Source organism: Echinops telfairi, unplaced genomic scaffold (assembly GCF_000313985.2).
Source record: "Echinops telfairi isolate 266 unplaced genomic scaffold, ASM31398v2 ScPeMD7_7410;HRSCAF=8448, whole genome shotgun sequence".
Taxonomy (NCBI): Eukaryota; Metazoa; Chordata; class Mammalia; order Afrosoricida; family Tenrecidae; genus Echinops; species Echinops telfairi.
Genome location: NW_022111310.1, coordinates 5954537 through 5970707, shown reverse-complemented (window position 1 = coordinate 5970707; position 16171 = coordinate 5954537). Strand labels below are relative to the sequence as shown.

General features: G+C 41.2%; 1 protein-coding gene across 1 annotated transcript in view; it reads left to right on the top strand.

Moving 5' to 3' along the window:
- The window catches only part of GRIN3A (glutamate ionotropic receptor NMDA type subunit 3A), a 209187-nt gene that overhangs the window by 56694 nt on the left and 136322 nt on the right, over nt 1–16171 (top strand). The window contains exon 2 of the mRNA XM_004710974.3: nt 7031–7635. Coding sequence (XP_004711031.1) covers nt 7031–7635 — 605 coding nt within the window. The remainder of the gene's footprint in view (nt 1–7030; nt 7636–16171) is intronic.

Genomic DNA, 16171 nt, shown 5'->3' with positions numbered 1-16171 from the left:
TCATAGACTTACTGGATCTTGGCCAGTGGAGAAAATACCTGGGAAGCCATTGTCTCACTGGGAAGCAGGCGAGCCCCTAAAGGCTCCACGGGCATGGGGTTATAACCATGCCCAGGCCTGTCTTTTCTTGCTTGTTTAATAATTGTTACTGAGAACATGCACAGCAAAATACATCAATCCCTAAGTCTACCTGACAATTCTACAATTCTACATCTACAATTCAGTGACCTTCAGATCTCATTCTTCACGTTGTGCTACTATTCTCACCCTCCTTTTCCGAGGTGCCCCTCCCCCAAGAACATGAACTCACTGCCCCCTACGGTTCCGATCTCAGTGAAATCTCTTTTGAATTGCTCTTGTCAGTTTCCTCCCATGTATGTATTTTTCAAAAGAGCATAGTGCCCAAGGCAGACATCTTTCACTAGTTAAGCTATTGTTTGATTTTAAGAAGACTTCAGGGGATATTTTTTGTTTAGTTAGGATCTGTGTTAAAAGTGGCTTCGTGCCACGGGCATTTAGGATCACTTGGAAGTAATTAGAACTAAAAATATTATATCTGAAAATACCCAGGGTCTACCTCATATGTTGCTCTTACCACGCACATAGAAGGAACAATCCAGGGTAGAGGGTTACACATCCAGACTCTATGTCTTCGTAGTTGAGCGACCTTGGAAAAAGACTCACTCTTTTTTTTTTTTTTTCTCTCTTTTTTTTTAATTAATCAATTTATTGGGGCTCATATAGAATCACTCTTTCTGAGCTTCCATTTTGCCACCTGTGAAATGAGGTTAATCACTGTCCTCTCAAGAGGCCATTGTGAGCACAAAATCAAGCAATGAGCAGAAGGCACTAGGGACATCCGCAGGTATTAGCTCTTCATTTGTATTATTATTAGATTACAATTTCTGGGCAGGGACTATGCCTTTCATTTGCTTGAATTTTTAATGCAACCCTAAAAATAGTTCATTTATTTAAAAGCCCAGGATGCTACAAGATTAAGCTTTCATTTCAGAATGAAATATTATTCTCCATCATATAGTTCAAAAAAGGTGCAAGCTAATGAGAAACAGAAAGCTCTCTAGCCTCTTTGAGAAGAGATCGAAAACCTGTTCTGAGCTCTTGAACTCCTATAGTAATCAGCAGCCTTCTGAAAGAAAGAGAGTTTCATCTCAGCTACAGGGAGTGGAAATATTACACTCACTTGAGCTTTCTGAACTTTGGCCTAGAAAGTGAACCGGAATGGGTTTGCTTGCCCAGGAAAAGCAGAGAAGATTTCTGAAAGTAAGCCCGACTTCGTTACCTCTTTTCTCCCATCAGGGTATATCTCAGAACTCTCTGGCAAACTCTTCTCTGCACCAACCCTCTTTTTGAAATTTTTACTGATCTGGAAAATAGCCGAATGTGTCCTGTCAGCAAGAACAAAGATTGATGGTGCGGGGAGAGCGCAGCCTCTAGCAGTCGGTGCAACATTTCCTTGCAAAGTGGTGCTGGAACTAGTTACCCAAAAGAGAGCAGGTTCCGTCGACCTAGTGTGGACACAGAATCTTCCCAGTAAGTAGCCTTTCCCAGTACGACATACAGCCGCTGTTCTGCTAAGCAGTGGGGCCATTGGTATTTGTGAAAGATATCCATTGCAGAGACGGTTGTGTGAAAATGTACTTCAAACAGAGAGAGCAATAGCAAAGAGAAAACTGTCTTGCGGTTCCTTTCGCAAGCACAGTTCAGGAAGCAGTTCCAACACAAGGAATAAGCAAATGTAACCCCTGATGTGTACTGGGCCCTCACTCCGGGCCAGGGACTTTCCATTTATTAGCCCGTGTTCACAGTCACCTCATGTTGCATCCCCCAGATTGGAGGGGAGTATTGCCCTCCTGTTAGAAATGAGGAATTTATGACTCCGAGACCATTCATAATGCCCAGAAGGCCTCACGGCTCATACATGAAGGAGCCAGCTTCGAAACATACCATGGCCTGAGTGGGAACTTGCTTGGTGACTGCAAGGTCAGTGGTTCAAACCCATCAGCCACTCCAAGGGAGAAAGAGGTGGTAGTCTGCTGCCTTAAAGAAAGGGTCCCGTCTTGGAAATGCTATGGGGGCATGTCTGCCCTGTCTTATAGGGTCTTCTATGAGTCAACACCAGTGCTTACTGATGTGATGCTCCTTCATTTTCAATACACATTCCATTGTTGCCGGAAGTCTCTATTAGTGAGTGTTTATACAAAAGATTAATTAATTAAAAAGCAAACTCTTGAAGCAACTTAACCTTACTCATCGTGATTATTAAACTTTTCTGGGACATGTTTTCCACTCTGTCACACTTGCTACACCCATTTGTTTCCTTGAGAGTGACTTCTATAAATATATAAGATATTTACTTCTATAGATATATATATGATTCATCTCTCACCCACTTGATTACAGACAGCAGAAAATGCCTGATAGAGCACAGGTCACATAGTAGGAACTTGACATTTTTTATTGAGTGATTGAGTTCCTAGTTAAGCATTCTGTTTCCTTATTGATTAGTACATTTTCTTTATATTTATGAACTTGAACTGTTTGTCTAGCAATTTTGCTGCACATATTCTCTTGTTTCTCATCTCCCTTTATTTTTTCTTTATGGAGATGTTTAATGCCAGCAATATAATATAATGCATTGCCTAACCTATTTCTTTTTATATTTGCAATGCCAGAGACATTTTTGCCTTATTGATTTATTTTTTAATTATTTCATATTGAACTTAGGATGTTTTAAAATATCTGGTGGAACTAAATCCATTCCCGTGGAGTGGAATCTGACTCATACTGACGCTACAGCACCGAGGAAAACAGCCCTCTCTGGTCTCAGGGACTGTAACTCTTTCATGGGAGCACACAGCTTCATCCTTCTGCCTCTAAGAACCTGGAAGGTTCCAGACGATTAGCCTCTCAACACGAACCCACTGTGCCACCTGGACTCCTCTTTAGCTTCTGATTGGATTCAGAATTTAAGTATTGTTTTGCTACAGCATCTATTTTTCCAACTCTTAATCTCAAATAAGATGTATCTTCTGTATTTTATTATTCTTCCTTTATAAGGTTAACTTTATATATTAAATCTACTTACTATTTGTGTATAACATAGCATCTGTTCTATTGTTTACTGGTCAATCTTTTTACTAGTGCTACTCTATCTTAATTATTATTGTTTTATGAAAATATCCTTTTCTGCTGTCTTTGAATATCTTCTAAGGCAAGGGCTCTGTCATTTTTTGTTTTCCACATTTCCTACCATTGTGGTATGATTGTGTATCAGTGGAGCATTGGTGTTTTATTAGTTATAAATGCACTCTGATCCATAGCAGGGTAAGCAGGCTTTCTCTGCACCACTCAGTGGCTTTCTGCCACCCTGAAGCCACTGCATCGCCTTTTGATGAACTCACTCTTCCTCTAACTCCTCACTTGACTTGTTGCAATAAAGCTCTCTGAGTGCCCAGCGACACTGCCGTTTCCAGCCCGCGCTGTTGGGAATTGCCTCAAGGAGACACTCAATTAGGGGAATGAGAATTACCAATCCTATTTTCATTCTTATTTGTTGTCTCCCTCTCCTAAACCTGAATATGTATTTCAATTGCTATCAGCTTAATGCCTTCAATAGGGAGTGCCAATCGATCTGCGAAGTAGAAAGAGGTTTCTAGCTTCTTGGGCTGTTCTGCTTCTGGGTCTCTAAGTTAGGAAGCGAATCATGTGAATTTTTAAAAAAATCTTTACACCTTCTTTCAGGTCACGGCTCTGCATATGCAAATGGCAAGCTAATGTCAGATGCACATTTTGATTCTCAATTTAGTTTCATTGGTCTGGCTTAATTTTGATGCAAATTTTAGCAGAGGTTTTACTATCAGCTTTCAGTATTAGTATCATGAGTTGTGACATATTTCTCTGTGTGTGTGCGCGCGCCTTTGTCATTATTTGGAGAGAATGTGGGAGATGCTGCATCTGAGGCTCCTAGATAAATGGCATCGAACTTGATGTCTCTAAACTACTATTTACATAACATTTGTTTGAAGAATTGGGTCCTTTAAGTCTGTGAAAGATTGACTGCACCATCTGCAATTTCTCAATAGAGTTATTTTTAGGAACTAGTGTGATTATATGGATTAATCATTATACTTCAGTGGAATCCACATTTCACCCCATGCCTCTCTCTTGTGTCAAACACATGCGTTTCTCTGTCTTTGGCTAAACGCTTAATCTGAGGAACCTAATTTCATTTCTCTGTTCAGCAAGTGGACCACAGTCCCACCCCTGCCTCCATTAGAGTTTATTCCTCACTAATTTAGTGAGGCCCCCTGGAGGCAGTTGTTGGATGGTCCTTTGTGCCACCTGCAGCCACAGAATGAGCATTAAAGTGCTGCAAGAAATGGTTTTCCACCCAGTCTTTCAGCAAAGAGCCAACGGCCATACCCCAAGGCTTACAGTGAAGGGAAATCACATCTGACCAATACGATCTCCCATGAACTGCTCACTAACTAGCAGAAATGGTTGAGATGTGGTTTTTGTCCTAAGGAAGCACCCAGTCTAGGGGAGGATTAACATTTGACCAAATAGTCATCATCTAGCATAAAGAGTTCTGTAATAGAGTGGTGAACACAGTGCCCCATGACACAGATGAAAGATGCTTCATTCTATCTGGGCGGCAGCCAGAGGAACAAAGTGCGGCAAATACTCAGTTCACCCTTGTGGGGATTCATATTGTGAGAAGAGAAATGTCATCAGCAGAAACACTAGTAAATACTAACACACACACACACACACACACTCACTATGGAAACCTTAATAAGTGAGGTGGATTTTGAAATTTTTGAATATGAATGCAAGCAAATGATCAGCATAGTCCAATCTGTCTAGGTGTGCAAACGTGTGCCTCTACTGTGGGGAAACAAATTGCCCCGTGTGACTTGTCTTAGTATGTTTGGGTTGCTGGGCATCGTGTCTAAGACTGGGAGTGAGCTTTTAAGCCATACCAGTGATTTTGAAATGTGCCCCACCGGTGATTCAGGAGTTATAGTGCAGAAGAGTGACATGGCCGTAGTTGTGTTTTAGAAAGAAAACTGGCAGCAAAAGCCAAGAAAAGAGTTGGGAATAATTTGTTCTTCCCAGTTAAATAGATCACTTGCCTTCCCTTGCTCTCTGCTTTGAGAAGTGGGTTAAGGCAGAGGAGGAAGGGAGAGAGGGTGGAAAGGAAAGAAACTAAAAGAAGAAGAGAGAGGAATCCTCTGGAGCAAATTATACGTATAAAAGCAAAAGTGATGAGGTGCAGCTTCTGACCTGGTTTGGAAAACTAGGAACAGCCTCTTAGAGGCTTTCTCTGGTGTTTGACACCTCCCTTCTCTTTTGCCTCCCAGGTGGATTTAAAAAAAATAAAACATTTCCTCACTGCCCTGCTTATCAACACGAGTTTTCAACTCAAACCCTTAGTCCCTAATCTAGATTCCCTGGCAAATGATCCCCAGAGATAATCCTCTAAAAACTTTACTGTAAAGCCTAATTTGGAAGCACCATAATCAAACTCTCAGTACATGTCTAAACCCTCAGGCACCCAACCAAGAAGTACTCTTGGTTCAGTGGTTCAGCACAGGGATGCTACCTGAAAAGGGGGCAGTTAGAACTCGCTAGGTCGCAGTCTGCTGGCATCACGAGTACCACCTTGAAAACACTACGGGCAGTTCTCCTCTGCACTTGGGGGTTACTATGAGTCCATATCAACTCCCGGCTACAGATTTGATTTTCACATCTCACTGGCCCCCATGATTGCTCTCCTCTCCTGCCTTTGGCCATAAATTCCTTCTAGAAAACTAAACACTGCCTGAAAGGAGAAAAAAGTATGGAAATCTGCTGAGATTTAAAGCTCTGGAACATGGATTCAGGCAAATGCCTTCTACTCCTATCAAAATCTCTTTGATCCTTTGAAGAGTTGGAAGCTCAGCTCAGTTCCTATTTCCTGCTGCACAGTTTCGGGGAGGAGAGCGAATCTACCTCTTCCACCCCTCCCCCACCCCTAAAAGGGTGTTAAACCTGACTGTGAAAGGTCTTCCCTCTATTTACACACAGTACTGACCTAAATGCTGAGTGCATTCTCACAAATGGAAACACGCTGAGTTCAATTGAATCAATAGTGCCTCTAAGATATGTAAGACACTGCACTAACCATTCTCAGGATATCGGTGTGGTCAATGAATGGATCAAAGGTCTTCCCTCAAAAACAGCAATTTATTTTATTTATTGAGAGACTATTTCCACTTCACTTATGTGATTAATAAATGTAATTTTCAAATATGGTATTTTTCTTTCATGGGCTGGCAAGTCCCATAAGTACATGAAATGGTGATGGAAGTTTCAAAAATGTATTTAAATGGCACATGTTCCACAGCAAGAATTCAGGCTGAGTCTATTTGCAATGAAGTCTTCAATATGGGACTGAACACTTAATCTAGATTCATTATCACTAATTATTCCAAGGATGGGAGAGAAGAGGTTTAAGAAATAAGGTTACATCCGTTTTATGTAGCGTCTTTATACAAGTATGTGTACTGTGCTAGGATAAATCTGAGATTTATTGAAAGTTTTCATTTTCAAAGAAAGCAAAAAAATTTCTTTCAATGATCTCACCTGAGAGTGGCGTTTAACTGATGAGATAATGACAATAATATGAAGAAATGGGATGCATAAAGGGGCCTGTGTGGCAGTAGAGAAGCCTGAAAAATCAAAGGCCGAATGTATGATTGTGTCACCTCCGGCATCTACACCAGGAGCCACCTGTCCTCTGGTACTCTGAGCAAAAGCTCTCAGGGAATCAGTTGTAAGCAATACGTTCTTCCATTAGACAAGAAGCAAAAATTTTCCCAAGAGGCAATTTTCTCCCAGGGACATTTGTATATGACAGGGAAGATGAAAGGGTTATGTTATATAAAAATTAATTTTTTAAAATACCCTTTGCTATAGTCTTTGGCCAGTGCTTTCTAATTCTTCTTTTTCATATCTTTAAATCCAGAATCCCCTTCACCTACAACTGAGTTTAGAAAATTCTTTAAGATCTGACGCGGATGTCACCGTCTCAGTCCTGACCATGAACAACTGGTACAATTTTAGCTTGTTGCTGTGCCGGGACGACTGGAACATCTCCGACTTCCTCCTCCTCACCCAGAATAATCCCAGGTTCCACCTCGGCTCTGTCATCAGCATCACCACCAACCTCTCCTCCACTGAGGACCTGGTGAGCTACCTGCAGGTCCAGCTTGAGGCCATCAAGGACAGCACGCCCACCATGGTGATGTTTGGCTGCAACATGGAAAGTATCCGCCAAATCTTTGAAATCGGCACCCACTTCGGGTTCACACCCCCCGAGCTCCATTGGGTGCTGGGGGATTCCCAGAATGTGGAGGAACTGAGGACCGATGGTCTGCCCCTGGGGCTCATTGCTCATGGAAAAACAACGCAGTCTGTCTTTGAGTACTATGTCCAAGACGCGATGGAGCTGGTGGCCAGAGCCGTAGCCACAGCCACCATGATCCAGCCAGAGCTTGCTCTCGTTCCCAGCACGATGAGCTGCATGGATGTGAAAGCCACAAATATCACTTCGGGACAATATTTATCAAGGTAGGATGTCAGGCCTGGGTCACCTCCCCATTCATAGGGCCATACCCCAAACTTGCTGCCATCCGGTCAATCCTGGCTCATTTGAATCCCATAGGACTGAGTAGAATTGCTTCTTAGGGTTTCTGAGACTGTACATCTCGACAGGAATAGACAGAAGTAAATTTTGTTATCTATTCTCTTTGCAAAAATCTTGACTCTATGTAAATCTAAACGCTAATAATATGTCTGTGGGGATCATTAATTGCAAACCGTATATACTCGAGTATACGCTGACCCAAATATCAGCCGAGGCACCTAATTTCACCACAAAAAATGCACTAAAAATGTGCTGAAAAACTCAGCTCATACACGAGTATATATGGTAATCTCTCATTTGAACTATAGGCTTATAAATGCATATGTAGTGGGCCACGGTTTTGCTTTTCAATTCTTGCTTTAAAAAATATATTCTTGGTAAGTTATTTTTAAAGTCATAACCTCAATTTCTGATTAGCAAACTGGTATACTGCTGAATAGTTTGATGTGCTAATGAACGATGCTCTGAGATTGTATAGGAAAATACCTAGCACCACTTTTGACTCATAGTAGATGCACCACAAGTGCTATTTTTCTGCCCACTCTCTTCCATATCATTAGGCTTGGATAAATCTCTAAATCTAAAGATGATTTAGTGAGATTAAAAAATGAAAGCCACGAGTCCAGCAGTATATGAATAGCTCCCTCTCTTCTCAGGCCTTGGCACTGAAGACTGTACAGAATAGCATATAGAGGCATGGACTCTGGAGCCAGAGCATCTGACCTTGAATTTTAGCTCTGCCATTAACTGCTTGTGTGACTTGGTGAACGTACTTAACTTTTCAGAGTCTCGGTTTCCTTTGTATTGAAGGAGTGTCACAGTCGATTCTATTGCCATGGAGTTGCTGTGAGAGATTGGGTATATAGATAGGTAAATAGGCAGATAAAGAGCGAGAAAGACAGGCAAGTATAGACTGTACCAAGACCTCCACAAGATAGACTGCTATTGTTATTATTGTTGATATCATAGTCATTATTATTACTACATATCTTTCTTCTTCGGTTCTTCAAACCATTCCAGAACTAGAATAAAGATATGCCTTTAACTTAAAGAATAACTCATCATATAGAAATTATGTTCATGAGCCCTGAGAAACTAGAAATATCCTTAAGGGGTATTTCATAGGGACCTAGAATTTCTCTAGAAAGAGCCACCGATGGGTCAGAGGTGCTGAGCTGAGTCAGAGAATCCCTGCTATTTCAGAAGTGAAGAGTTAGCTCTAGGCTCAGGCCCATTTTCAGTCCGTTTTCTCAGGACAAGGCCATCTGATTGTATTGGAGGGAGGAACCCAGGGAGCCTCACCGGGTCTTGCCTGTGGAAAAGACATGACTATTTGATAAGGACCAAGAATGGTGTAGACCTTTTCCATGTAATTATACCTACAACCCTATAGGACTGGTGGAACTGCTCCTGCGGGGAGTGTACAGGCATGAAAAGCCTCATCTTGCTTCTGTGGATCGACTGGTGGTTTCGAACTGCTGGCCTTGTGGCTATCAGCCCAACATGTTCCCATTACACAAGCAGGACTCCTTAATTATATATATATATTTAAGGGTTCCTTCTTTCATCCTATGGATTGAATATCTACTATGTTCAAGGCACATACTTTATAAATGCCTTAGGGATTATATTAATCAAATCAAATAATTCAAAATTAATTTGTGGGACTCTAATAATGATAAAATTAGATGTTTTATCATTAGATGTTTTATCTTCATCTGACCTTCAATTATTTCACTAATATTTTCAAATTTCTACAAAATTAAAGTCTACGCATCTTTTTTTTTATACTGCTAGCCAGATTTAATCCACTAATTCTTTAGTAGCACATAATCAGGGCTCCATATTTTATCTTCAGATTAGAAACATTTTCTGTCTCAAGAAACATCCAAGCAAACCTTGATTATAATTTCTAGAGGCCATTATTTTGAAAGGACTATGAGAAACAACAGACATAGAAAAAATCACTTTTGAAAATGACATTAGTTATTTAGGATTTTTCTGTCTCATGTAAAATGAAGGATAGACTAAAACTGGTTCTCTTTGGATCTAAAAATGTTTAGAAACTACAAAGAGGAGTACCTTTTGACTTTGGTTGAATACACCTTTGGGGGTGGGGTGGTTTTATAAAGATAGCACTGTTCTGCTTGGCACCTCGAAGGTAATTTTTATGAAATGCTGGGCCTCTTGCCACAAGGTCTCATGGCATTTTGCACATGAAATTATATGAAGGTACTTATCCCATTTCATCATCATTATCTGTCTATGTGTCTGACTTCTGAGCTAGAATATAAATTCCATTAAGCAGAGACACGATTATTCAGCCTCATCTGATGCCTGGCATGTAGCAGGCCTTAAAGGATAGTTATTGAAATTGGCATAAGAGGGAGCAAAGGAATTTTATGTTTTATTGGCACCCTCCATCATCTGCTGCTATAGCAGGACAATGGGTGGCTGGTAGATCAATAAAATATTGTCTAAAATAAGAAAACACACTCTGTTCTTCTAAATGCTCCCCATGTGGTTTTCCTTTCCTCTTTTTTTGGTGGGGGGTGGGATGTTAGATTAGTGAGTAACCTGTCATTGTTGCTGTTGGTGCATGTTGTTTATTCTACTCACTTTGGACATTTTCAAGAGGAAATGAGTGAGGTTTGAAGCCTAGCAGCAATCCATAATGTTTCGGGGTCACTGACAATATTTCTGGATGTGTTTGAGAACTGCACTCAAAGAACTTCAGAAAATATGCCCAGAAAACTCCCTGAGGAATAGAGTGAAAGAGAACATTTCAAAGTGACCAGAAAGGGGTCAGGGAAGTGGGCAAAAGCCTAGCAGGAATGTTGATACTGAATAACCGAAAAGCTGCCCTAAGCCCTGAAACCTCTGTGGAGTTTTCATCGTCTTTATTTATTTTGCTTAATGCAGTCGTTTAGCAAGTTAGTTATTCTCAGCCCATAAGTCACGTCTGCATACAGTAATTTTCTTAATTGTTCCTAAATTTTGTGAGGCTGACCCTGCTTCCTCCCTGCACAATGGAAGTCATGAGGATAATGAGCCACGAATCGAGGATGCAAGCTTTATGCAAGGATGCAAGCCTTAGCAAGCTTTCATTTCTCACATAGTCCTTTTCCGTTTGGGCTGACAGAATTGTTAACATTTGAAAATGTTAATGAAATCACCGAAAAGCATGACATTTTCAGTATCGGCTTTTAGACGACAGGAATCATTTCTTGCGACACATGACCTTGTCAGATGTCAGGGGAGCCCTGGAAGAGCTGGGGGCTGCAAGCCCGAGTTCCGCCGGAATCCCTGCCCCGCATCACTATCATTTCCTGACGTTGTGACCCTGGAAGAGTCATTGCAACTCTTTGAACGTTAATTTCTTTATGTATTAGGATTGCCACCTCAAAGAGCTAAGTGGCACCCCTTAGGTCATTCAGCTATGTCTTGTAGGAAAAGACTTCAACCATTTCATCTACATTCAGATCCCAGGCTCTTTCAGAATTAATATAAACCTTCCTTTATTAGACCCCTATTACTTAGTAATTTATATTCATTCAGCCATGAGTTATATAAATGACGGGGCATGAATGCTCAAGTAGGAGTTTTCTTGTTATAAGATCCTCTACCAAGCCAAACAAGTTAACCTGCATATGTCCACTTGGGCGTTAAAAGAGCTAGTTCCATTGAACATGGCAGCCAGGACGCCGGAGAGAGCAGCTCCCTGGAGCCCCAAGGTAAATGAGCATGCTCTGTTTGGGTCATTGATGAGTTCGTACTTCTAGAAACCAGACCTTCGTTAAGCTCAGGGACCAACATTTAAGGTATGTATTTCTAGATGTTTCCAAAAGGAAATATTGTCACTAGACTAATTTGACTGACTCCCCTTGATCGTACCTCTCCTATGTCACTCATGGTGCCCACTGAATCTTGGGGGCCTCAAGTAAGAGGCTTTAGAAAGTGTGTATTCCCTTAGGACCTTATTTTGATGAACACAGCTCGCAGGTCAATTCGTATCCTAGGTGCAGCAGATTTGGGGGGGGATCTTTCCTCCTTAGAAGAACTTCCAAACTTTCGTTTGCCAGAAAGGAGATTGGGACTTGGGGGTTGTTTTTTCCCTTAAACTTTGGTCGTTGGTACGCAGCTACTGTACAATTTGGAGATGTCTCAAAAATGTGTGAGGCAATAGAGGGCCACTCTGCCATTCTACTCTGGATGCTGGCTCGGTCTACAAGGCCATTTTGCTCTCCAGCCCTCAGCCCTTCAGAGTTGCTTGGTGAACATGTCCTGTGTTATGCCCCCATTGGCAGGCACCTGACAAGACTGGAAAGGGTATTAGCCACCTGGGTTGACGTTGGAACTAGATTCAGAGAACCAGGATGAGTTGAGTTGGAGCATTACTGCGTGGAGTCCTTGAGTAGTACAAAATGTCAATGTATTTGTCTGCTCATCAGAAGGTTGGAGGTTTTCATTAACCCAGAACTATTTAGGAAGAAAGAATTGGTGGTTTACTTCCCCCACAAAAATCAACTATTTAAAACCCCGTGGGTCACAATTCTACTCTGGTACCTATGGGTTGGCATGGGTTGGAATTGATTCATCACCAGTGGGTTTAGTACACAGAGTGACCAGGGGTGTCCAGAAAATGGGCATAGACTATAATTGCGAAGAAGAGTCACTGTTCATAGCGAACAACCAAGGATGGAGACAAAGATGTAGGAGCATTCAAAAGACGGAGCTATAAAGTGGGAGATGAAAGTGAAGAGGGAAAAATGCTAGTGTCTGACCACTTGTGCCACACAGAAGCAGGAAAAAGAGTGCTGTACTTGTGTCTGATGTCTTATTGTGTTGACACTCTCAAGCACACCAATAGGAACATAGCCCAAACTCTGTGTTCCGATTTGACCCAATCACATGGGTTAGTATTTTCTTCTAGGGAAAGGTTAAAGAGAGCAAGAACACTCCCTCCACCCTACAGTTTGATTTGCATGTGACTAACTTCGGCAGATATTAGCAAAACATATTCTAGTGATTAATTTGTATAACATATTAATAAAGAGTACATATTAATATAGAATACATATTAATAGAGAAAGAGTAATGTATTAAATTACTCTTGCCCATTAACTGATAGATATCTGTTTAAAAGATGAGCCTTGTATGCTGCTTTAAAAAGATGATACAATCAGTGATTCAAATGTGTGGAATCCTAGGCTCTGAAGACTAGAATTTAGCAATTACCAATTCCTATTAAATTCCTTATCATCAGAGAGGTTCCCCATTGAATTAATTTCTACTTTTAATACTATCCATTATTCTAGGGAAATGTATTGGAATTTCAATGCTTCAAACAATCTGTAAATTGCAAATGCAAATCTTTCCTGGCTGATTGAGCCCATTCTTCTGGCAGAGTGATGAAGAGTTCTTTAGGAGATACATGTCAGATTTGAGCAGAAAACATGTGTTTAATTGCCTTTACCCTACAGTGACTCTGGCCAGGCACTGTACTGTGCCTTCGATTCAACAATCCCTCAGTGTGATAGGTGCTTAGATGAATGCTGAAATCTCATTTAGCCTGACCATCTGCGGTGTAATGAAGCAGAGTATTGGGGGGGAAGGGTTCATTCCTAATGGTAAGCCTTGGGGAAATTTGGCACTTGGAATGAGGAGATAAATGTCGAAACCTCTGGCCTCAGTAATCTAATAAGTCAGTAGTAGCGTCAATCAACAGCCCCAAGTGTATACCCCGGAGTCGGTGTAGTTAGGTGCCATCGAGCCTTACTTTAACTCATGATGACCCCATGCGACCCACAGTCTGCCACCTTTATTAGAGCGTATCCGCTGGTCTTTATCTTATGGCGTGGGCTAGAATCACCAAACTTTCGGTTAATCAATGAACACTTAACAGTTGTGCCACCAGGTCCCCTTATCCCCCAAGGCACTCAGACGGAGGATGAGAGAGGACAGCAAACGGGTCAATGTCTGTCCAGTTCAAGAAATTATCTCCGGTCGATGTCTAATTTGTAAAATTGCCTCGTGGATGAAGAAAAAAATAAAAAGCAATATTCTCCTACAGGACAACCTTGTGGCTAAGACAGACAGATTCACGTTGGCCTTTGAGGGAGGCCGATGCCACAGGGACCTCCGGCAGGGAATGTGCCACTTGCACAAAATGGAAGCTGAAGTAATGGCAACTGGCCAGAGCAGGGGTCAGCAAACTGTGGAGACAGAAGAGCCGATCCTGTCCCTCACAACAATTTAAAAATTATTTGAGACCCATAAATACAAACAAATGCACTCACCATGATCGGAATCATATCCTGTATTTATTTATTGTCCAGTTTTACTTCAGAAACACATTTAGGTACCGAAAGAACTGCATATGGCTGACAACTGCAGTCTGCCGATCCCTGGGCCAGACTAACAGAGAAAGGTCCCCCGGGGTGTGAGAAAAGGATGAGATCGTAGAGAGACATTTAAAAACGAAAAGGAAGGAAGGAAAATGGATTGGAAGACAGGATGGGAGAATGGGGGCTGAAGCAGTCAGCGCAGAATGGTTAGGAGCGCACATAAGATGAGGTTCCTTACTGACAGTTCCAATTACTTAGCATTTCCTTCGTAATTCTATAATTCCTACTGTGCAATACTTCCACGGTTCCCAACCTTCATTTTGCAACCTAGTCATCAACCTTTGTGTTAGGGTACCACGGATGGCACTACCTGAGAAACGCAGAGGTTCAAAACCACCAACAGCAATGTGGCAGAAGAATGTGGCAGTTCCCTTCCATAAAGATTGACAGGCTTGGAAACCCACAGGGCAGCCATGGTGGCGTCATTGTTACAAATTGGGCTGCCAACGGTGCAGAGTGGACCAAAAGGAAAAGAGAGAGGCAGAAGAAGAGAAGAAGGGGAAAATCCGGGAGCGGTAATAAGAGAAAGAACATTGGAGAGATGAGGAGCTAACTATAGACTAGCCCAGATACCAGAGACTCTGCGTGCTGCAGAAAGAAGAGAGGATGTAGAGCTTGAAGAAAATCAGGAGCTACAAAATTAAAATAACTTAGGAGTAAACAGAAATGGGAAAAAGTCTTGAAAAGTAGAAAGATTGCCTCTGGATCAAAATACCAACATAAATGTTGCATAAAATATAAACATCTAATAATTCAACTAAGTGGAGGTCTTATAGAGCTGTGAAATAGAATTGAGTGTAAGATTTTAATCAATATTGTACTTAACTGAATTCTTTAGAGAAGCGAAACGAGTGTGTATATATATACTTTATTGAGATACATTTTCTGATATGTTCTGATAGAGTGGGAGCTAAATTTAAAGTGTCTAACGAACAATATTTAGAATAAATGCACAAAGCAAGTATGTCTGAATTATGCATACAGTCAACTTGGCAAGAATTAGATAGCAGGAAGGAACCCTGGTGATACCACTGGTTAAGGGCCAAATTGCTAACCACAAAGTCAATGGCTCGTATCCACAAGCCACTCTTCAGGAGAAGGATGCAGCTGTCTGCTCCCGTGAAGGTGTATGGTCTTGGAAACCCAGGAGACAAGGGTGCTCTATCATAGGGTCCTTGTGAGTCCGAGGGGTTCCTGGATGCCAGTTAGTTTGTGTTTTGTTGTGAAGGAAAGAGGGCCCTCTGGAGACTGTTCTGAGCAATATTGCTAATCAAGCACAGACAAAATCACAAATTTCGATAAAGATTTATGAATGATTAACTCATTTCTCATTCCTAAGGGGAAATAGTAAATGCCTTAAGATGATCATGAGAACAGCTATTCAGCTCATTTTTGAGACATAAGAAATAGATACGATATAAAATATAGATTTATTTATTCATTTAATAAACCTAAAGAAGGTTCTCAAGGAGAAAATATACATATTAAGCCAAGTAGATATTCTCACCTACCAACATAATTAATGGAAAGCAACATATAGTAGGGAAAGCAAAGACAATTGGCCAGTTTGACACACTTTTTAAATAAGAAATGTAAGAGATTCAAAGAGATAAGTAGATAAGTAGCAAAAAGATCAAATAAAAATAAATGCTCAAATAGCCTATAAACAACCAGAGAATAGAAAAAGACATGTGGGTATGTGGAAGCATTGAAACAACACAAACCCACTTCTCCTGAATTGATTCTTTTTTTTTTTAAATCATTTTTATTAGGGGCTCATGCAACTCATCACAATCCATACAAGCATCAATTGTGTAAAGCACATTTGTATATTCATTGCCCTCATCGTTCTCAAAACATTTGCTCTCCACCTAAGTCCCTGGCATCAGGTCCTCATTTTTTCCCCTCCCTCCCCTCTCCCCCCTCCCTCATGAACCCTTGATAATTTATAAATTATTATGTTGTCATATCTTGCCCTGTCCGACATCTCCCTTCACCCACTTTTCTGTTGTCCGTCCCCCAGGGAGGAGGTCACATGTAGATCCTTGTAATC